Source organism: Aulostomus chinensis, chromosome 3 (genome assembly GCF_037954235.1).
Source record: "Aulostomus chinensis isolate RoL2024-O1b breed Wild chromosome 3, RoL_Achi_v1.0, whole genome shotgun sequence".
NCBI classification, from domain to species: Eukaryota; Metazoa; Chordata; class Actinopteri; order Syngnathiformes; family Aulostomidae; genus Aulostomus; species Aulostomus chinensis.
The window spans coordinates 1,100,857-1,122,869 of NC_141322.1; the positions used below are offsets into that span (position 1 = coordinate 1,100,857).

Genomic DNA, 22,013 nt, shown 5'->3' on the forward strand with positions numbered 1-22,013 from the left:
GAGCCACACAGCACAACACCTCAGCAGCGAAACTGGACGAAGCTCAACTGTACTGGTCGGGGGGGGCAAACGTCAGCAGCGTCATTGAAGTTGTACTTGGACCTTCCGTTTAGATTCATGATGGCTGAAACCCTATGGGTGGATTCCATCCCTCCATGTTCCCCCTCTTCTCCTGTTGAGGGTGGTGGGGGTGGAGCCTATCCCAGCAGCCTTCCCCCTGGACAGGTCACCAGTCCATGGCAGGGCCAACACATAGAGACAGACAACCATTGGCTCTCCCAGCCACGCCTACGGTCAATTTAGAGTCTGGATTAACCTGGTCCCTCTTGATGTCTTTGGACTGTGGAGGAAGCTGGAGTACCAGAGAGAACCCAGCAGGAACAGGGAGAACATGCAGACTCACCCAGAAAGACCCCGTGCTGCAGCCGGGGCTCCACCCACAACCTTCTTGCTGGGGGCCACAGTGAGGACCACTGCTCCACCAGGCATCAACTGGAGCTGCAGCACTGACCACGACATTCATCCAGATTGTTACGGGGCTGATAAAATGAATAGGATGAATAACTCTTGATGCGCGATGATGTCAACAGCAGGAGAACGCTTAGCATGCCTGGTTGGATGTCTGCTGTCTGTAATTTCATATAACAAACACAGTACGCCCCCATTTGGTGATGTAGAAGCCTGCTGCTCAGCTCAAGGCGGGAGGCACATTTCGTCTGTTTTAACACACAGATGTGTGGAATATTCATCCAGAACCTTCAGAGATACGGAGCTCCCTGCTAGCCTGTTAGCTTGTTTTTGCTAACCCACTGTCCACATTCTTTCACAGTGAAAATGAGACAAACACTCAACTGATCATTAATACAACGAGGAGCTTCACAAACACACCAGAAATCCCTCAGATTCCTGACGAATGAACTCCTGAGTGTATCATTAGAGGGCAGCAGACAGGGAGAAGCTCAGGAAGCGTTTGGGGCTCATGTCACACAGCTGAAATACCTCCACCCTGTTGTCTCAGTGTGTGTGTGTGTGTGTGTGTGTGTGTGAGCGCACTTCTATTTGGTTGTACATACTAGCATCCTCTGTTCTGGTCTTGGCCGAGGCCGGACTGGGCTCTCCCACACCCACGCTATTCCGGGCCACTACCCTGAACTCGTACTCCACCCAGGCGTTGAGACCCACCACCGTGGCTGTCAGCATGTTTCCATTCACCACATCGGGCACTGAAGTCAGAAATCAGATATTTAGAAATCAGGCGTCCACACACACAGCAGAAACAGACTGATGGATAATCGACAGGTGGGCGGGTGTGTGACGCTACCTGTGTCAACAGCCTGCCAGCCCACAGTGAAGGGTGTCCGGCCCTGGATGATGTAGCCGGTGATGGGGCTGCCATTGTCCCTCCCGGGAGTCCAGGACAGCTGTGCCGTGCTGTCCGTGATCTCCTCCACTGCCACCTTATCTGGGGGGCCTGGCGGACCTGGAACAATGAGACAGCGAGCCCGTGAGCACCCCCCCATTCCGAGCAGCCTCTCCTCACCAAACTTATCAAGGCCATCAAACTGACTTTAATTAAAAGTTACATGTTTGGTGTGTGTGTGTGTGTGTGTGTGTGTGTGTGTGTGTGTGTGTGCGCGCGCGTGTGTGTGTGATGTGGTGATTTTGAATGGGAGCATTTTGGAGACAGGGAGTGAGCAGGGAGGGAACACTGGAGTGTGTTCTTCCACGCTCTGGCGTTACGCGCTTGTTTGATGTGCTGCTCCATTGCACAAATGATCTCCATAATAAGTTGCTGATGTGAAAATCAACCAATTACAGCCGTTTCCTCTGATAAACATTGGCTCCTCAAAGCACCTGGGACAGCTACTACCGTTTGTTAGGGGCATGAACACCAGTGTGAATCAGCAGCGGTAAGCCTGGCGCCAGCTCCATGCAGCGTGCACATGTCAGTGAAGCAGCCTCAGCTGAGGCCAGCGTGTGTGTTTGTGTGCCAGGTCGAAGCAGCGGCACATATATCATGTAAAGAGCACATGACACGGCTCTGAGTGAGGGAACATCCCTGTGTGCTCTCCTACACGCCACAGGCCTCAGGGGCTCTCCTATCTTTCACGGCCGCCCAACTTGGCTGTTTACTCTACAGATCTACACGTGTTGGTCTCAGACACATCGCAGGTGTGAATACACAGCTCAAGTGCAAATTCATGAAATCCATAGTTCCTGTTACCTTTAACAACCAGGATAGCAGAGGTGGACAGGTTCTCCACATCGGTGTCAATAAGGCAGACGTACTTCCCACCGTGGCTCAGCTGGATGTTACGGATCATCAGATCACCTGATATACTCTAGAAAACAGCAGAAGAAACAACGTCAGAGGGTCGCTCATCTTTCCTCTGCTGCCTTCTGCATGAATTATGCTGCCTCTCCACAAGCCGCTGAGTTCTCATCTCTTCAAACACAAACATGGCAGCTGTTCACTGCTCAAATAAAGCTACTGGCTGCCCTTCAGGCTCCACCCCCCAAACAGCAAACACAGTCTAGTTAATGGCCAAGATAACCCTAATTATTATGTAATAACACATGCAGGATATGAGTCCCAGTGTAAAGAGCAAATATTATTCTACAGAAGCTGCATGATGAACACAACATGGCAAACAATACTGTCTCTGTACAAGGACACAATTTTAATGTGTGACTCTTTTCATGCATGAAAAGTTGCTGGTTTCTTCCACCGGGAAGTCCAGGGGTCCAGGACGGGCCAAGGAGGAACTCATCAAATTTGATCACTTTCTCGTTGAATCCACAATCATTTACTTTCAAATGTGCATGAATCCACATTTTTTTTGTGCCAGTGAATGTTCCAGCAGCGCACAGTGTGAGAGACTGACTGACAGCACACCGCGGCGCTTATGTTCACTGTAATGAAAGAACGTGTCACTCAGTTCAGCAGTGTGACTCACTGATGCATTTTTAATAACTTGTGGACAACAATGGAGTAATCAAAGAGGAACTTGCCGGGGAATTCTTAAATGTCAGCGATGTAGGACACGATTCTGATGGTGCCAGAGAAAAGACCACAAACTCCCACTCAAAGAAACAGCGACATACCGAGCAGTGATACACCTCCAGAGGGGAAGGTCTGGCGGCCTGCCTGAACCCTCAGAGCTGACTTATCCACTTATTACCCCTCTGTTACTTACCTGTGGCAGGTTGGTTGAACAGTCACCTGCCTCGGGCCAAATTGACCCGCTGGTGCAGTTCGACCTGCTGAGATGGGAGTGACTCGGGTCAGATAAAGTAGATCGTGGCTCACTCAGCCTAAGTCAAGGCCGTCAGTCAAGGGGTTAATTTGTGCTGGCTCCTGCAGGAAGAGGGTCAGGTGCCGGGCTTTTGGGCCCCAAGGGTCTTATTAGTGTGGATGTGGGACTGGCATTTTCAAGCACCTTCATGTTCTCTATCAGCTGAGATTTGTTCTAAAAATGAGGGGATCTGATTGTTGGTGCAGTGACATGTTGCTCCAGCACAAGATGAAGAAGTGCCTGCAGTCGCGACGGCGGCGCCACGACGACCCGACGTGTGCAACACCGGACGTGTGCAACACTGCGAGGTTAAATGTCGGTGGTGTGATGCTGCTAGAGTGAATAATCTCACACTTTCAGCCCAAGGCCACTTTCAGCTCCACATCATCGTGAACGGGCATTCGTCTGAATGTCAAAGGTGTTTTCCCAACATGTTCTGTATGTGTTGCCGTACCTGCACCCGCCTCCTCATCCCTCCACTCTCATAAGCACTTGGTCTGATTTACTAATTAAAAATGTTCCACACCAAGTGTGAATCACAGGGGGGGCCCCCTCCATGGCCATCTGGGTTTCCGCTCGGAGTCCAAGTCGTGTTGACCAGGAATGCTTGAGCAGGCTTTGATTCAGGTCAACAGCTGAATATCACACCCTGTCTCTCAACTCCGGCTCATGTATCAGGTTCCTAAAGAGACTGTTGTCACACTGCGGTGAGGCGGTGGGTATTTGTCTTGTCACTTCCTGTCTTATTGTGAAATATTGACTCTCCTTTCCTTTCAGGTCACTTGCCCTTCCTCCTCATCCAGTCTGATGGTCTGCCCCACCCTGATTGTTTCCACCTGTGTCCCCTTACCGTGTGTTTAAATAGTCTTTGTCTCCCTTTGTCCGGTGCCAGTGTGTTTTGTCCTCGTGCGTTCACCCCAGCCAGAGATTGACAACCCTGGCCACAACCTTGATCGCGTTACGCAGCCGTGCCTGTTGTTTTCTGTTTGCATCCCTCTGAGAGAGTTTTTGGTGGTAGGTTTTATACCTTCGTCCAGGGTTAGTAGTCTTGTTTACAGCCCTTTTTCTTTCCTCCGCTTGGAGTGATTTTTTTTTTTTTTGTTGGTTAAACTTTTATAGTCCTAGGCCTCCAGTTTTCAGGAGTGCTTTTGAGTTTTCTTCTGTCTTCTTTATTTCTCTCCGCAGTTGGAGTGACGTTCATTTATTGATAATATTTGATAGCTTTTGTGTTTTCCTCCTTGATTGGAGCGATTTTCGCTTGGTATCTTTTTCATAGCTCTGAGTAGATTAGTTTAATTTTCAAAGCCCTTTGATTTCTCTGCTCGGAGCATCAGACAATAAAATCCCTGCATCTGTGTCTGAGCCTGGTCCTGTCAACTGTAAGGTGTAACCAGCGGGAGGAAGAGGAAGTCCTGGCCTGAATAACTGCTGGCTACCAACGAAGCCTTTGGCCTTTCCTCCTGAAGGCTATTCGTAGCCGCTGGGCTCAGATCATGAATGTTAGCATAGTTCCACACAGCCAAAGCACATGTTTCGCCGAGTTTTTGAAAAGACAACATTGTGCTGGACTACATTTGATTGTTGGGGGGGCTAAAAGCATCCTGTCACAGAGGACATCAGCACGTGAACAGCGTGTGCTACACGGGGTACAGCTGCTGTATTCATAGCAGCCCCAGCGGGTGGCGATCAGAAATCCAGTCTGTAGCAAATGGACAAGAACGCCTGTGGCTCTCCGCCTCTCTCAGCCAAATGGCACTTTTTTGTAGCCATAAGCTAAAGTAGCCCCCTCACCCCCCTCGCCTGACAGTTGAAGATGCAGCTCAGTGTCAGAGTCTCTCTCCAGTGTCAGCCACCACCTGGCCAACCTGAGAGCAAGGCGCCCTGCCTTGGCAGGAGGGAAGTGATGAGGCAGATTGTATTTAAAATGTAAATGTATTCCTCCGGAGCTGCTGAGCGGGGGGGCGGCGGTTTCTCAGGACAGGTGAAGTTCTAAGACAACATTATAGCCTTGGCTGCTCAGTGTCACTAATAATTGTTATTTGTACTCGTGAGGATGTGAATGTGACATGTCCACAACACTGTGAGGGCTCATTCAGACGATGTCAGCACTTGAATGGCAGGGATCCGACCACTGTGTCGGATGATTAACGGCACTATAAAAGGCAAAGAGAGCAAAAGGTAAAAATACTGAAGAAAGACCCGTCACCTATCATTATCTCAAGGATTTCAAACGAACATTTGCAGGTGTCGGGCCAGCTCTTGTAGCCTGCCAGCTCATTACATAATTATTTTGGGCTCAAGATTCATAAATAGGTATGCAAATTCAATTATGGCAGAAGGAGATGATAAGAAAATGTTCTCCCTTGAGGACAGGAAATCAGAGGATGAGGGGATGAAAGTATAAAGCCTTAATTAGTGAGGACTGGAATGGCATTTCACCAGCATACATTAACAAAGATAACACAAGGCAGCTCACAAAGCCAGTTCAGAAGACACTCGTCCCAGTTATTGACCCGGTTGTGCCATTCATGGCAGCTCCAGCAGACATGAATGGCTCCTGATAGATCTCCAACTCTGAGCGAAGGGGAACGTAAATGGACCCATGGTGGCTTCAGTATCTGCGCTTGGGTGCTGCTGGGGTCACTGCAGGGCAGTGGAGCCCAGCCCTGCACGCCACAGAGTACATCCCAATTAATCCCAGAACAGCCCGAGAGCAGCAGAGTTTAATGCCTGTGATGACTCACCCCGCCCACTCTCTCAAAATGATCGCCGTCTCGCTGGAAGTCGATGAGCTGGCCGTTGAACGCCCATGAGAAGGAGACATCCAGAGCTGGATCGCAGGCAATCTGGCAGGGTAGCACGATGCTCTCGCCAACAATAATCTCCATGTTTGTAGGCCTCATGGTGATTCTGGTGGGTTCTGGCCAGGACACAGACCACAGCGTATGCATATTAATATCTCTGCCACGAGAACCTTTAACACTGCAGTAACACCTGCCACTCACATCTCACTTCAAGTCACAGCTAAATCAAGCCAGCGGAGCGCCGCTCCTGACAGGAATAAGAGCTTCGATTTCTGCTCGTGAGAGACATGACACGACATCTCAGCTCACACCGGCAACCTCTCTGAGACACAGCCAGGTAACAGCCGCACGCCCAGCTCACTGCCGTGGAAAGTACCATTGCACCAATTTAAAACGATCCAGACAGGAAGTTATCAGAAATAGGTCGGATTCAACATAAGAGAAGGAGAAACAAATTACAGATGAAATGGACTTACAACACAACCCAGTATGATCTGGGGATAATGTCGCTATTCTCCGATAGTGTCAAAGCCAAACACCTCGATGACAGCAGGGAACCTAACTACGTTTTCCTTCCTGTGAATGTTTCACAGTAAAAGCCTTGTTTTTGAAACAGTGCATTGAAATGAACAGGTGTTTAATTTGAAATACACACAGGAAGTGTTGCAAAGTTGGCTAACACTGTTTGGCCTCTCATACTACAACTTCAGCTCATTTAAGTTTGGTGAGATTAACTGAACAGATTCAGTCAACAGACACACATCACTATCACTATGATTATCATATTTGAGCTGATGATCACATTTATGCTCATAATTTATATATAATACACGGAATATGATGGTTTTTTTAGGCAGACTGAATTGAGAGGAGAGTGATCAGTGACTAACCCAAGTGATTTCTGTATGAAATCAAGTAATAAGGATGTAATCACACATCCATTTTAAAGGGATAAATGTGTGTGTGTGTGTGTGTGTGTGTGTGTGTGTGTGTGTGTGTGTGTGTGTGTGTGTGTGTGCTCTCTGCTCAAGTGTCAACGCTGTGGTAGACTGAAAGCCTGAAAGTGTGTTGAGGAAAGGTCACGGTAATTAAATTCTGACATTAAATTGTTCAGCTGTCAGTGTATGAGAGCAATAAAAGCTAATGAGAACAATAAGTCTCTCTCTCTCTCTCTCTCTCTCTCTCTCTCTCTCTCTCTCACACACACACACACACACACACACACACACACACACACACACAGGCTAGATTAAGACAGGAAAGTGTTATGCCACCGCATTCATGAGTAATGACCTAAAATGAATAAAGAATTTGTTGTAGCTTGCTAACTGTTAGTTTAGATATGAATATAAAATATTAGAATGCTATACAGCCACATTTGACTGACAGTAGTTTACATGTAAAAGAACATAAATTAGGGAATTTACAAGCTAAAGAATCGTAAGAAAGTCCTGACATCATTGTTGCTCCTGCAGCCAGGAGTTTGCACATGAGTTAGTGTAACAGGCTGAGAGCGTGGCACCACTGTAATTGTTGTCCTCTTCCACATTTTTCAAACAACAGCAAAACAGAAAATGGGCATCAAACTCTATGATAGAAACCCAGCTAGTGATGTTAGCATAGCTACTACAAGCTAGCAACACAGGTGCCTGGTTTCCTGTCAGAGAGCCAGCAGCAGTGACTGAAACAGCAGTGACTGAAACAGCAGTGACTGAAAAAGCACTGACTGTTACAACAGTGACTGTTACAGCAGTGACTGTAACAGCTGTCGTGTAACAGCTGTGACTGTAACAGCAGTGACTGTTACAGCAGTGACTGTAACAGCTGTGACTGAAACACTGGTGACTGAAACAGCAGTGACTGTAACAGCTGTGACTGTAACAGCAGTGACTGAAACAAAAAGTGACTGAAACTGCAGTGACTGTAACAGCTGTGACTGAAACAGCAGTAACTGTAACAGCAGTGACTGTAACAGCAGTGACTGAAACAAAAAGTGACTGAAACTGCAGTGACTGAAACTGCAGTGACTGTAACAGCTGTGACTGAAACACTAGTGACTGAAACAGCAGTGACTGTAACAGCAGTGACAGTAACAGCAGTGACTGAAACAGCAGTGACTGTAACAGCTGTGACTGTAACAGCTGTGACTGAAACAGCAGTGACTGTAACAGCTGTGACTGTAACAGCTGTGACTGAAACAGCAGTGACTGAAACAGCAGTGACTGTAACAGCAGTGACTGTTACAGCAGTGACTGTAACAGCTGTCGTGTAACAGCTGTGACTGTAACAGCTGTGACTGTAACAGCTGTGACTAACAGCAGTGACTGTTACAGCAGTGACTGTTACAGCTGTGACTGTAACAGCAGTAACTGTAACAGCAGTGACTGAAACAAAAAGTGACTGAAACTGCAGTGACTGAAACTGCAGTGACTCTAACAGCTGTGACTGAAACACTAGTGACTGAAACAGCAGTGACTGTTACAGCAGTGACTGTAACAGCTGTGACTGAAACACTAGTGACTGAAACAGCAGTGACTGTTACAGCAGTGACTGTAACAGCTGTGACTGAAACACTAGTGACTGAAACAGCAGTGACTGTTACAGCAGTGACTGTAACAGCTGTGACTGAAACAGCAGTAACTGTAACAGCAGTGACTGTAACAGCAGTGACTGAAACAAAAAGTGACTGAAACTGCAGTGACTGAAACTGCAGTGACTGTAACAGCTGTGACTGAAACAATAGTGACTGAAACAGCAGTGACTGTAACAGCAGTGACAGTAACAGCAGTGACTGAAACAGCAGTGACTGTAACAGCTGTGACTGTAACAGCTGTGACTGAAACAGCAGTGACTGTAACAGCTGTGACTGTAACAGCTGTGACTGAAACAGCAGTGACTGTAACAGCAGTGACTGTTACAGCAGTGACTGTAACAGCTGTCGTGTAACAGCTGTGACTGTAACAGCTGTGACTGTAACAGCTGTGACTAACAGCAGTGACTGTTACAGCAGTGACTGTTACAGCTGTGACTGTAACAGCAGTAACTGTAACAGCAGTGACTGAAACAAAAAGTGACTGAAACTGCAGTGACTGAAACTGCAGTGACTCTAACAGCTGTGACTGAAACACTAGTGACTGAAACAGCAGTGACTGTTACAGCAGTGACTGTAACAGCTGTGACTGAAACACTAGTGACTGAAACAGCAGTGACTGTTACAGCAGTGACTGTAACAGCTGTGACTGAAACACTAGTGACTGAAACAGCAGTGACTGTTACAGCAGTGACTGTAACAGCTGTGACTGAAACACTAGTGACTGAAACTGCAGTGACTGAAACTGCAGTGACTGTAACAGCTGTGACTGAAACACTAGTGACTGAAACTGCAGTGACTGAAACTGCAGTGACTCTAACAGCTGTGACTGAAACACTAGTGACTGAAACAGCAGTGACTGTTACAGCAGTGACTGTAACAGCTGTGACTGAAACACTAGTGACTGAAACAGCAGTGACTGTTACAGCAGTGACTGTAACAGCTGTGACTGAAACACTAGTGACTGAAACTGCAGTGACTGAAACTGCAGTGACTGTAACAGCTGTGACTGAAACACTCGTGACTGAAACAGCAGTGACTGTTACAGCAGTGACTGTAAGAGCTGTGACTGCAGTGACTGTAACAGCTGTCGTTTAACAGCTGTGACTGTAACAGCAGTGACTGAAAGAGTAGTGACTGAAACCGCAGAGACTGTAACAGCAGTGACTGTAACAGCTGTGACTAACAGCAGTGACTGTTACAGCTGTGACTGTAACAGCTGTGATTAACAGCAGTGACTGTTACAGCTGTGACTGTAACAGCTGTGACTGGGAGCGCTGCTTGTGGGTAACTGAAACAGGAGCATTTGTTTCTTAGGAAGGGCAAGTACAGCTACCCATGGAGGGTACTCACCAGTGACCAGAAGCCTCCCCGTGGTGCTTGCTGTCCCAAACTGGTTCTTAGCAACACACGTGTAGCTGGCTGCATCCCGCCTGGTTACATTGGCGATCGTCAGCGTTCCATTGGGAAGCAGAGAAATTCTGTGGAGAAGCAGAGCAGCCTTATTGACTGGTTGGGTGCTGAGTTTCGTATGGAGCCTGCCTGCACTCACTACGCTCAAATATCTTCACCTGCTTTGTTCTCCCGCTAGTTGGGTTTTTCCTCCATCTGTTCTCTGGCCTTTCCACCAAAATTGTACTCTTGTCAGAATGGAAGTTCATCAGATAGGGCACTTGACCTCAGTGGTCATGAACATAAGCATATATATACATATATATATATATAGATATAGATATAGATATATATATATATATATATATATAGATAGATATAGATATAGATACACACATACACAGTGGCTGTTATTTTTTTAAATGTCAAAAAAGTAAAAAAAAAAAAAATCTTGTAGTGTCCTGCACTACTCAGGGAGTACCTGATTAAGGGTTAAGGAGTCTCCACTAAAATCTTTGAGGCGTGTTAGCGGCGGCAGGGTGAGCCGCTGCCGGGCCGGTGCTAACCTCACCACACAGGACACGTTAAACCCAGAAACGCTTCTGAGGCAGCACAAGAGAAGAACTACATGACTTCACAAAAGGGATTTACAGGTGTTATGTTGCTACGGTCTGGGAGGAATATCAATACATTTGGAAGAATAAAGGTACATATGGGACGATGACTGAAACCATAAACAAAATTCTGTACAATTAAATGTTTTAACACCTTTCTGCTTTCAAATAATGTACAATAAAAAAACCCTATGATATGAAATGAATCAGTCTTCACTATCAACAGTTTTCATGTCAGCTCTTTTTCTCCTAATGCAATGGCCTCACGACGTGTTCTCAGACAACCAGAGTGGCTGGATTCCACCAGGGCTAATTGAGACAATATGCTAGGAGATGTTGGAGGATAAGTGATGTGGTATTTAGTGGCAGTGTAATGTCCTAAACACTGCTTGAATTTGCAGCATGGCGGTAAACATTCTCAGAGTGTCGTCACACATTCAGTCCCATGCACCTTGACAGCTTATGTGGGCTTCATGTGTTGTGTGCTAAATGTCAGTCATCGTGGGAATTGGACCAATTTTCCGCAGCTCTAGATGTAGCTCACAATCTGGACTCAAACAGAGCCTCGGCACCGTTGTGACACCATGTTTCGCTGCTATTGTTCTCTTTCAGAACTCCTTTTGAATAAGCAGCATGGGAGGGATTCGCACAGCACAAAGTTAAGCATTTTCTCAGTGTGCCAGGACGCCTGTGTTTGACTCATTCTTACTTTGTCCTGACTGTTTTGTGAGTGAGAGTGTGAGTGAGTGAGTGAGTGTGTGTGTGTGTGTGTGTGTGTGTGTGTGTGTGTGTGTGTGTGTGTGTGTGCGTGTGTGTTTTTAGAGTGTGAATGCTGTTTTGCAGCAGAGTTTATTCACAGTCCACTCTGGTCTTCCCCCTTCAAACAGGATGATGAAAAGTCTGCAGATGGATTGTCCAAATCTGTTATTTCTCACTGCTCCTTTGCTCCTTCACCTTTGATTGGTTCAGGATTGTGTGGCAGAATTGTTTTTCCAGGAGCTCAAATTCGGCTTCGCAATCTGAACAGTCACTCGCTTCAATGAGAAATCAGACGGACAAGGACAACAAACTAATTCAAGCACCACTTAATTTTGTAAGTGGCACTTAACAGTTTGCGCGTTGTGTGCATGCTATCAGCGGCTCCGAGTCTGCTGAGGCGTCTGCCTACAAGCCTCAGTGGTGTATCAATACACCTGTTTGCTTGGGCTGATAAAGCTGGTCCAACATTCCCAGTCCCACCTTTAATTCCCTTCACAGCAGCAGCATTCCCACTCACTTCTGTCTGTTCTTGAATATTTCATGCATGCGGTGTTGATGTGACCCTGGTATCAACCCTCACACCAAGCTATTTGCATGTGAATATGCATGCGAAAAATTAGCCTTGTGCAATTTTCCTGGAGGGTCTCTTACCCCCTCATTAGCCATCCTTCATATGCATCTGCACAAATGCCAAACACTCTATTCATACAGGTCTGCTTGCAGTGAATGTGAATGAAAGCTGCTAGGAATATGCACTTGGACATTTATCCTACCTTTCAGTTCTCTGCAGGATCTCATTCCCTTTCTTCCACAGGCTAATTGCTGGGGGCGAGGCCTGAGGCTTGCATTCAAGAGTGACTTCGCTGCCAGAACGAGCTTTTAGCAAGGCCCTTAACGGATATTTGGAGAAACTGGGAGGTGAAGCTGTGTGTGAGGGTGCAGAGAGAGGCGTGAGATTAGAATATGAAGGCAACCTGAACCTCAGCAGATCAGCCATGCTGTCCTCAGATCAGTGCGAGCTGACTAAAAACCCAGCATGAACCCAGCAGAAATGACTTTTGGCCCCAAGGCTATGAACCAATCCACACCCTCACCCTTCGACTACACACAGACACACTCTCCAAATCCACCTTGTTAAGGCAGCGTGTCCAGCCTGCTGAGGCTGGAGCCATTGTCTCAACTCAAAATTTAATTTCTCATCATGTCAGTCATGAAAGCTCTGCAAATAAATCAATACTCTGTCTTCGAGAAAGCATGCCATGTGTTTGTAGTATCCAAATCAATACGATGAAAAGACTGAAAGTACAATGAGACACTCCATCAGATTCATATTTCTGCTGGCAAAGCCCTTAGTGGCATCAAATGAGGCTGTGGACATTGCTGAGGAGAGCCAGCGAGGCTGCTGCTGGTTTTATCTTAGAAGACGATCAAACGCTCAGACAGATCAGCAGGATAAAAGAAGAGAGAGAGCCAATCTTACCTAACACCATTAGTTGGGCACTGGAATAAATAATACCATGTTTGTTTTCAGCTACGCACTGATACATCCCAGAATCTGACAGGTTTAGCGCAGCTATGGAAAGGGCCCCATTTTCGATTTGTATCCGGCCCTGTGGAGGAAAGAGAAACATTGTGCATTTCCATTGCAATGCCAAAGGCCCAAGAGCAATCATTTGTGCAGCATGGGGGGGGCGATGAGAAGAGAAAAAGTCCAAGGAGCCTTTTGGCATGCCCTGTATGGTCAGATTGGAATGGAGGAAGAGATGAGGACACGGTGGCAAAATCTGCTACCCTGCATCCTGGATACAGAGAGGAGAACAAATGTTACTGTTGCACCAGCGGCATCTTAAAATGTCCTCGACTCTCTGTTGCTGTGAGCGAGAAAACTGTGAATTTTAACCTCCATGCTGCAGGGAGGGTGCCTTCCTACCATGCATACATAATTAGAGGCCCACAGTCACCCTTAGCAAACAAAGCTAAAGGTTTAGACTGAATCCAGATATTTGTATTCAGGCGTGTTGTTGCTCCCACTGATGGTGAAGTTGCATAATCAGTCGATCCATTTACACGACATAAGAAAAACTCGTTTGTGATGATGAAAACTGGTGAGTAAAAGTACAATTAACAGTAGAAGTTGCCCTGAATCGAACTTTTCAAAGTAACAGAGTGCGACGAGGACTGAGTTGCTCTGCTCTACAGACGCCGCCCAGATCGGCTTCGTGCTGCTCAGCGTGTCCTGTAGATCCTGATGGTGTTTTGCCCAAACGGCGCACAGTCAGTGAGGTTCCGTCATGGCTGGTGCTCAAAACAACAACGCATTTATGGACAGAAGAGGAGAACTGATCGCCATAAATGTGTTCTTTTTGTCTTTGAATGTCTCCTCGCCAGTGGCGGCCACATTTCTGATTCTCATTCATCTTTCAAGAACCCCAGAATTGATACGCTGTTAAGATGAGAAAAACTAAACATCTCACAAAAGAACAAAGCCTCTATTTTTATCTAAAAGACATTTTTCCTGTGAGCGGCCCGGTGGAGCAGTGGTCCTCACTGTGGCCCCCATCAAGAAGGTTGTGGGTGGAGCAGTGGTCCTCCCTGTGGCCCCCCAGCAAGAAGGTTGTGGGTGGAGCAGTGGTCCTCCCTGTGGCCCCCATCAAGAAGGTTGTGGGTGGAGCAGTGGTCCTCCCTGTGGCCCCCCAGCAAGAAGGTTGTGGGTGGAGCAGTGGTCCTCCCTGTGGCCCCCCAGCAAGAAGGTTGTGGGTGGAGCAGTGGTCCTCCCTGTGGCCCCCATCAAGAAGGTTGTGGGTGGAGCCCCGGCTGCAGCACGGGGTCTTTCTGGGTGAGTCTCCATGTTCTCCCTGTTCCTGCTGGGTTCTCTCTGGTACTCCAGCTTCCTCCACAGTCCAAAGACATCAAGAGGGACCAGGTTAATCCAGACTCTAAATTGACCGTAGGCGTGGCTTGGAGAGCCAATGGTTGTCTGTCTCTATGTGTTGGCCCTGCCATGGACTGGTGACCTGTCCAGGGGGAAGGCTGCTGGGATAGGCTCCACCCCCACCACCCTCAAAAGGAGGAGAGGGAGAAGATGGAGGGAGGGATGATGGAGGGATGGATGATGGAGGGATGATGGATGGATGGATGGATGGATGGATGGATGATGGAGGGATGATGGATGGATGGATGGATGGATGGATGGATGATGGATGGATGATGGATGGATGGATGGAGGGATGATGATGGATGGATGGATGGATGGATGGATGATGGATGGATGATGGATGGATGGATGGATGGAGGGATGGATGGATGGATGGATGGATGATGATGGATGGATGGATGGAGGGATGGATGGAGGGATGGATGATGGATGATGAATGGATGGAGGGATGGATGGATGGAGGGATGATGATGATGGATGGATGGATGGATGGATGGAGGGATGGATGGAGGGATGATGATGGATGGATGGATGGATGATGGATGGAGGGATGGATGGAGGGATGGATGGATGGAGGGATGGATGGATGGAGGGAGGGATGGATGGATGGAGGGATGGATGGATGGATGGATGGAGGGATGATGGATGGAAGGAGGGATGGTTGGATGGAGGGATGGATGGATGGATGGATGATGGATGGAGGGATGGATGGATGGATGGAGGGATGATGGATGGAAGGAGGGATGGATGGATGGAGGGATGGATGGATGGATGGATGATGGATGGATGGATGGATGATGGATGGAGGGATGATGGATGGAAGGAGGGATGGATGGAAGGAGGGATGGATGGATGGAGGGATGGATGGATATTTTCCTGTACGTTCATGACAACCAACCCTCAGTAAACTAAGCAAAGTATTGTTTTGTTATTTGTATTTATCGATTTGTTTTTTTCTCACTCCCATATGGTTACTTCGACTGTATAGAAATACTGTAGTAATCGTAATCATGGTGCAGCACCACAGGCCCCCTGGAGAACCACAGCATCCACCCCTAACTCACAGCTCCACAGGGAGGAACAAGCCTCCATCCGTGAATGACTTCTTTCCCAAAGTACCGCTGAAGTGCAGCATGTTGTATTCTAAACGTGTGAGGCAACAACCACTTGGTTACTTGTCGATGGAAACAATATACAGGTGACAGTTGGGACTTTTCATTTTAGGTCTTGTTAGCAAGCTTCACGCCGTCTGACGTACATTAAAAACAGACCAACAAGAGTGCTGGATGACGCACAACGGCATGACAGCAGAGCTTCCTACCTCCGCTATCACCTGCTCTCCATTCTTCAGCCAGCTGTAGGACGGTTTGGGCTTCCCGTTGGCTTTACATTCCCAAAAGAGGTTTTCCTCGATGGACAGAGCCGTGTCCGCCATGGTCTGGAACCAGTGAGGTTTAGCTGAGAACAGGTGAGAGAATTACCTGTTTGAGCGTGTTTTGAACGCAGCAGCATCGTCAATTATAATGCAAACTGTCAATCAAATCTTTCGACTCTCAACTCAACATGTCTAATGTGAAACACAGTTTGGTCCACAAAACTGTTTGGTTCCTTAAATATTAATATTATCAACTTCTTAACAACATTGTGTCTCTTAACGTTACGCATCACTTTTGTGTCACTGGTCACATGTTCCCCATAGAAACACCTCCCTCAGAATGCACTCTCTCAGCCTGAAACTGTTCACTTACCGTGGAAAGAAATACGACCCCGGACTGCATTTTTGCCTCGCCGATTCTCTGCCATACATTCATAGGTCCCTGCGTCCTCCTGTTGGAAGTTGGGAATTTCTAGAATGGCGTTTGAGTTCTTCATCTTGACTTTGCTTGGGAAAGGGACTCCGCTGGTTCTCCTCCAGCTTATTTCTGGGACAGGGCTGCAAAGGAAGAGCAAAGAGCTCCTGTGATGGCAACTGTCAGTCACAGCGATCAAAGTTGGATTAAGCAGGAAGGAAAACTAGCTTGTGAGCTATTGCTCTCGAAAAGAGCCTGAACTTCTCCTCTCTTGTCTTTTCATACTGGGACCCTTGTTCTCCTATGGATTGATGTGCATCCTTAAATCATCTTGAGCAGCACTAATTCATGCATGAATGAGCCTCCAGCTTATGTCACACGCACAATGAGGCCGACTTACTTTCCCAGAGCAAAGCATTCCACTTTCACCACCGATTCCTTGGCAGCTGGAACTGAGTCAGGGAAATGAACTTCTATTTTGGGTTCATATTCGCCCATTACTCCTGTAAAAGGGAGACAATAAATGTCAAGCTCTTTACATCAGAGACTGACGGCACTCGTGGGTCAGAGAGAGAACGCAGCAGGACATCAAACACAGACGTCTCTCTGAATACGGAGCAACAGGGGCCATGCAGAGCAGGTTAGGGCGGAGACATCAGAGATGACTTATAAAAGATTCAAGCAACGCATCAGGTCAAAGACTTACTGAGTAAAGATTTATCACAAGTATTTCTGACTCTCTGTATTCACATCACTGGAACAGCTCAAAGACACCTACTGCAGAGACAGTCGCACACCTTCAACCGTACCTGCCCCACAGACGGGAGTCTTTTCAGATTAGATGCAGGAAAAACACCTTAGGAACGAGGTGAAGATTTAACTTCGGACCAGAACTGAGCATTAATGCCCCCCAGCGGAGTTTCTGGCCTCCAGCAGCTCTACGCGATGCTTTTTATGAGTCTGTGTTTTATGTAGGTGACGTGATGTATGTTCCTGTTAATGCTTTCACGGTTTTCTACAGATCACAGCCACACTGCAACCTGATAACACAGGCAGAGAAGAAGACAGCGAGCTAATCAACACCTCAGTTCAACCTGAACGGAACCGTCACACCGTAGGTGTCAGACGAATGAAACAAACCCTTAAGATGATGAGTTCAACCTCGTCCCCTACTTTGCTGTCTGTGAGACACACACACACACACACACACACACACAAACAATCACACACACTCACAACCACACACAATCACTCACAACCACACACAATCACTCACAACCACACACACACTCACAACCACACACAATCACTCACAACCACACACACTCACAATCACAATCACTCATAACCACACACAATAACTCACAACCACACACACACTCACAACCACACACACACTCACAATCACACACACACTCACAATCACACACACTCACAATCACACACACTCACAATCACAGAGACACACAATCACACACACTCACAATCACAGAGACACACAATCACTCACAACCACACACACACTCACAACCACACACAATCACTCACAACCACACACACTCACAATCACAATCACTCATAACCACACACAATAACTCACAACCACACACACACTCACAACCACACACACACTCACAATCACACACACACTCACAATCACACACACTCACAATCACACACACTCACAATCACAGAGACACACAATCACACACACTCACAATCACAGAGACACACAATCACTCACAACCACACACACACTCACAACCACACACAATCACTCACAACCACACACACTCACAATCACAATCACTCATAACCACACACAATAACTCACAACCACACACACACTCACAACCACACACACACTCACAATCACACACACACTCACAATCACACACACTCACAATCACACACACTCACAATCACAGAGACACACAATCACACACACTCACAATCACAGAGACACACAATCACTCACAACCACACACACACTCACAATCACACACGCAGCTCCGTCTGTTGACGCCACTTCAAATGTTTAGAGGGAGTCGGACACCAGAGTGTAAACAGGTGAGCCACCCTCCAGGACCCTGCCCCCCCACCAGTGCTTCAGTGACATGGATCATTAGGAGTTCCTCACTTCATGCATGAACCAGCAGTCCAGGGTGGAGCGGACTAGGGGGGTGTAGAGGAGGTATGTGTTTACCATCACTTCTGAGGACCAGGGGTGTCGGGGAGCTCAGCACCTTCTCCCGGGTGATGGTGTTGTTAACCACGCAGGTGTAGTTGCCCGCATCTGACGACTCCACTTTGGCGATGTACAGACTTCCGGTCTCTTGAGAGATGAAGCGACGACTGTCTTGTTGGACAAACTGTGGAAACTGATTGAAGATCCACGTAAAAGTCAGCTCTGGAACACAGGAGAGAGCCTGACGTGAGAGCTGCGCCGGTCTGGTTCTAGATACAGAAAACCAGCCACCAAGGGTGCAGCTGGACCTCAGACCAGAGCTCTGTGCCAGTTTGCTAGGGAGGAAATTCCAAGACACAGCAAATGGAGTAACTATTAGTGCGGAATAAATGGGAGACCTCAGGAAAGGGAGCGAAGCAAAGTGGATTACAGCGTGTTAAAGGCATGGCCCTGATACATGGCCTCCAAGTCTCCAAGTGACTCGGTCAACGGGAGGCATGGACAGACAGACGGACGGATGGATGGACTGATGTAGAGGAGCGGGAATATGCTGGTGTGGCCCTTTATGAGCAGCAGGTCCACCGTAAGAAAGGACGGAGCTGCCATGATGAATTACTGGGTCATTTTGAGAAAAGCTCACTGCAAAGATTTGCAGTTGTGAGGAGATGCTCTGTGTAATCTCCCACTCTGAAGGTGAGGGGCTGCAAGTCAAAAGGTGTATGCAATGACTGTCAATCATATCTGATGTCTTGCGGGGGAGCAACCTCCCGCGATGGATGGGAGAGAGAGTCCGAGCTGGGTGCAGTGGTGCGGAATCACAGCTCCTTCTGATGAGGCAGCAGGAGACTCATCGTTCACAGCCACCATCTGAACCACCAGCCTCCAAGAGTGCTGTTGAGCTATTTTAAGTGACAAGTAACCCCAATAGTTTGAGAGAAAAAGAAAAAGAAGAAAGTGCAACATAAACATCACACCAGGGTGCTACGCGCCCCCCGGAGGCTGGAGTCCGTATCTCTGTGAGTGAATTTCATGATGGGAATTTTCCTCCGAGTCCATCAGTAGTTGGAGGCCTATTAATGCCCTTCATCAGTGAGGGGTGGTGGAAGCCACCATCACCGCCGATGATGACGTAACCACCACGCTGCTGCTTTGAAAACAAAGCCTGAAGTCTCTGTCTCTCTATGTTGAGGTTATTTTTGACCCCCCAGGTAAAACAAAGACGACTAAACAACTCAACATTCAGTCAAAGTGGCGATCAGCCACTTGTACGTGTGGGCCTGATGTGGAATGAAAACCACGATATTGATCATTTATCACAGCTGTCAATCAGTCAGATTTCACCTGAACCCTCGAGGTGTCTTCACTTGACACAAGAACGGTTAACAATGTCGCCAGGTCACATCCAGGACGACTGCCATATCTCCGATGCTGTTGTGAGTGTACGAGCGCCGGGTACCAGGTGAGCGAGCTCAGGGCCGGCAGACCCGCCCTGACATGGAGCTCAAAGACATTCAGTTGCATTTTTCAGAGGCGGACGATTGTTGTGGTTTTTGAGGCAGAGATGGCGGCGTCTGTGTGAAGCGATAACTTCTGTGGCAGTGAAGGAGAAAGATTTTGCAAAAGCCAAAGCCAGTGAGGCACAATGGAGACCAGAAGGACGCCTCATAGCTGCTAGCTTAGGTTGAGCTGACTTTAAGGTTATTTAGCACATCACTTCTTTCAAAGAGAAATAGAGAGAGAGGAGACGGGGCGTGCAACAGCGGGTGCAACAGGGCAACGAAGACAGAAAAGGAGAGCAGGCGCTGCTTTACTTTCACTCACTTCTGAAAATGTGAGAAAACACAATCGTGCAATGGTTACAGCGGCCAAGCGCGCATAAGCCTCTGTCAGGGAGGAAAGCTGTCAAACTGTATTTCACACTGCCGACTCTGACCCATTATCCCAGAGACCAGCTGCACTGTGCTGCACGCCGGTCCGTGCTGAAGCAGCCTGCTCGCTCCAACGTGCACGCTGCTGTACCAGGGGAGATTCACGCCAGGCAGCAGCTATTGTCCACGTTCCTCCGCACCCCCCACCAGCATCCTCCACCCTTCTACCGTTTAGCTTGGGAGGTGAACAATTGAAGCAGCAGGTGTGTATGTGCTCAGGTGCATCGTTTGCTGAGCGTCCTTCCTCCAGCCTGACTGCTGCTTCACGTAGTTCCAGCGAGGAACCGACACATTCCTGGATATCAAATGATCCTATTTGGTGTTAAAATGTTGATGTGTTTCTGTGCGTCAATGAATGAGATGGTGTTCCATGCACGTGAGGAAAAAGACCTCAGCCAAGCAAATGCATTGCTGCTGTTCATGGACATGCAGGAACAGGCGGGTGGGGGTGTGGCTCCTCAGCTGAGAGATGAGGGGATGCAGTTGAACACTGCACCTCTTACAGTGGAGGTTCCTTTATTTCAGCGAGTTTGATGCACTTTAGCCTTTAAAAGAGAACATTTTCACCTGTACTTGAAGAACACAAACCTTCACACACGATGTTGAGTGACCCAACTGACACGGAGGCAGTAAAGGATGGAGCACCATAACATCGAGACACCAAGGAAGAGATGCTGCTCCTGAGTCCAAGCATTCATGGCTGTAAGTGCCGCCAGTCTTCAGGCGTCAGTCTGCACCGCTGCAGTCGCTCTGACTTCACCCACGTTACACTGACACCTGAGGTGTCAGGCTGTCGCCAATTCATTCCTAACTAGGGATCCCAATTACTCAAAGACCATATAGAGACTTCCAGTATTTCCATGTTTCTTTTGTTATATTAACTTCTTATGATTGTTATTCTACATCTGGCAAAACTGGACGTCACGGCGAGCCAACTTTGGCCCGACGCTCCTGCTTTAGATCAGTTTTCCACCATGGATGAACGCGATCGTGTCGTCTCTCAGCTGTACTTAAAGTCAGTCCAGTGTAGTTTTTCTTCAGTACTCCTCAGGAGTTCTCACATTTACACATCAGCGGCGGCGGCGGCTCCTCAGACACCTGCAGCTGCAGCTGCTGAACCAGCACAGAATCTCCATCACTCGGCTACTCAATGACAAATCGGAGCAGTTGAGCCAAACACTGCCTGCAGGCGTTGTAGGTGGGTGTAAGAGGGTTTGGGTGAGTGAAGGTCATGAATGATGAGTCATCCAGGCACAGAATTGGGACTTACCTCCAGAATGTGCAGGTGGGCCGCATAGGAGGACGACTCCCTGACCCTCACGGACGTTGACGGCACTTCTAACCGTTTGGGTTTTGAAGTTATCAAGATCTGATGAGGCAAACAAGGTAAAACAAGAAGATTGAGACAGTACCAACATCAACAGAGACAGCAGGGGAGTCGCTGTCTCAGAGCCCCAACCTGACTGTGTATATTATTGACTACACTGTCACGCTAGTTGTTTTTAGTTCTCAAGATGGGGGACACACGTGTTCCCTCCCCAGCCCGATTCACCGAGGCGTGTATCTGACGTTACACTTGAGGCACTGGGACTTTAATAGGACATCAGCGATTGCCCTGGGATATCTGCTGACAGCCTGCGATGCTTTCAAAGGCATCTGGGGTGTTGGTGAAATAGATAGATCTCCTTCAGTGACGTTTACCATGCAAGACTACACA

General features: G+C 47.8%; 1 protein-coding gene across 1 annotated transcript in view; it reads right to left on the reverse strand.

The window, feature by feature from the left end:
• Positions 1 to 22,013, reverse strand: part of cntn3b (contactin 3b) — a 57,511-nt gene that overhangs the window by 10,524 nt on the left and 24,974 nt on the right. Inside the window, exons 5-16 of the mRNA XM_086197441.1 lie at positions 21,567 to 21,665; positions 18,387 to 18,590; positions 16,581 to 16,683; positions 16,139 to 16,323; positions 15,712 to 15,848; positions 12,936 to 13,065; positions 12,229 to 12,379; positions 10,044 to 10,171; positions 6,041 to 6,216; positions 2,225 to 2,342; positions 1,322 to 1,480; positions 1,074 to 1,223 (exon numbers count right to left, since the gene is read on the reverse strand). Of these exons, the coding sequence (XP_086053567.1) occupies positions 1,074 to 1,223; positions 1,322 to 1,480; positions 2,225 to 2,342; positions 6,041 to 6,216; positions 10,044 to 10,171; positions 12,229 to 12,379; positions 12,936 to 13,065; positions 15,712 to 15,848; positions 16,139 to 16,323; positions 16,581 to 16,683; positions 18,387 to 18,590; positions 21,567 to 21,665 (1,740 nt within the window). The remainder of the gene's footprint in view (positions 1 to 1,073; positions 1,224 to 1,321; positions 1,481 to 2,224; positions 2,343 to 6,040; positions 6,217 to 10,043; positions 10,172 to 12,228; positions 12,380 to 12,935; positions 13,066 to 15,711; positions 15,849 to 16,138; positions 16,324 to 16,580; positions 16,684 to 18,386; positions 18,591 to 21,566; positions 21,666 to 22,013) is intronic.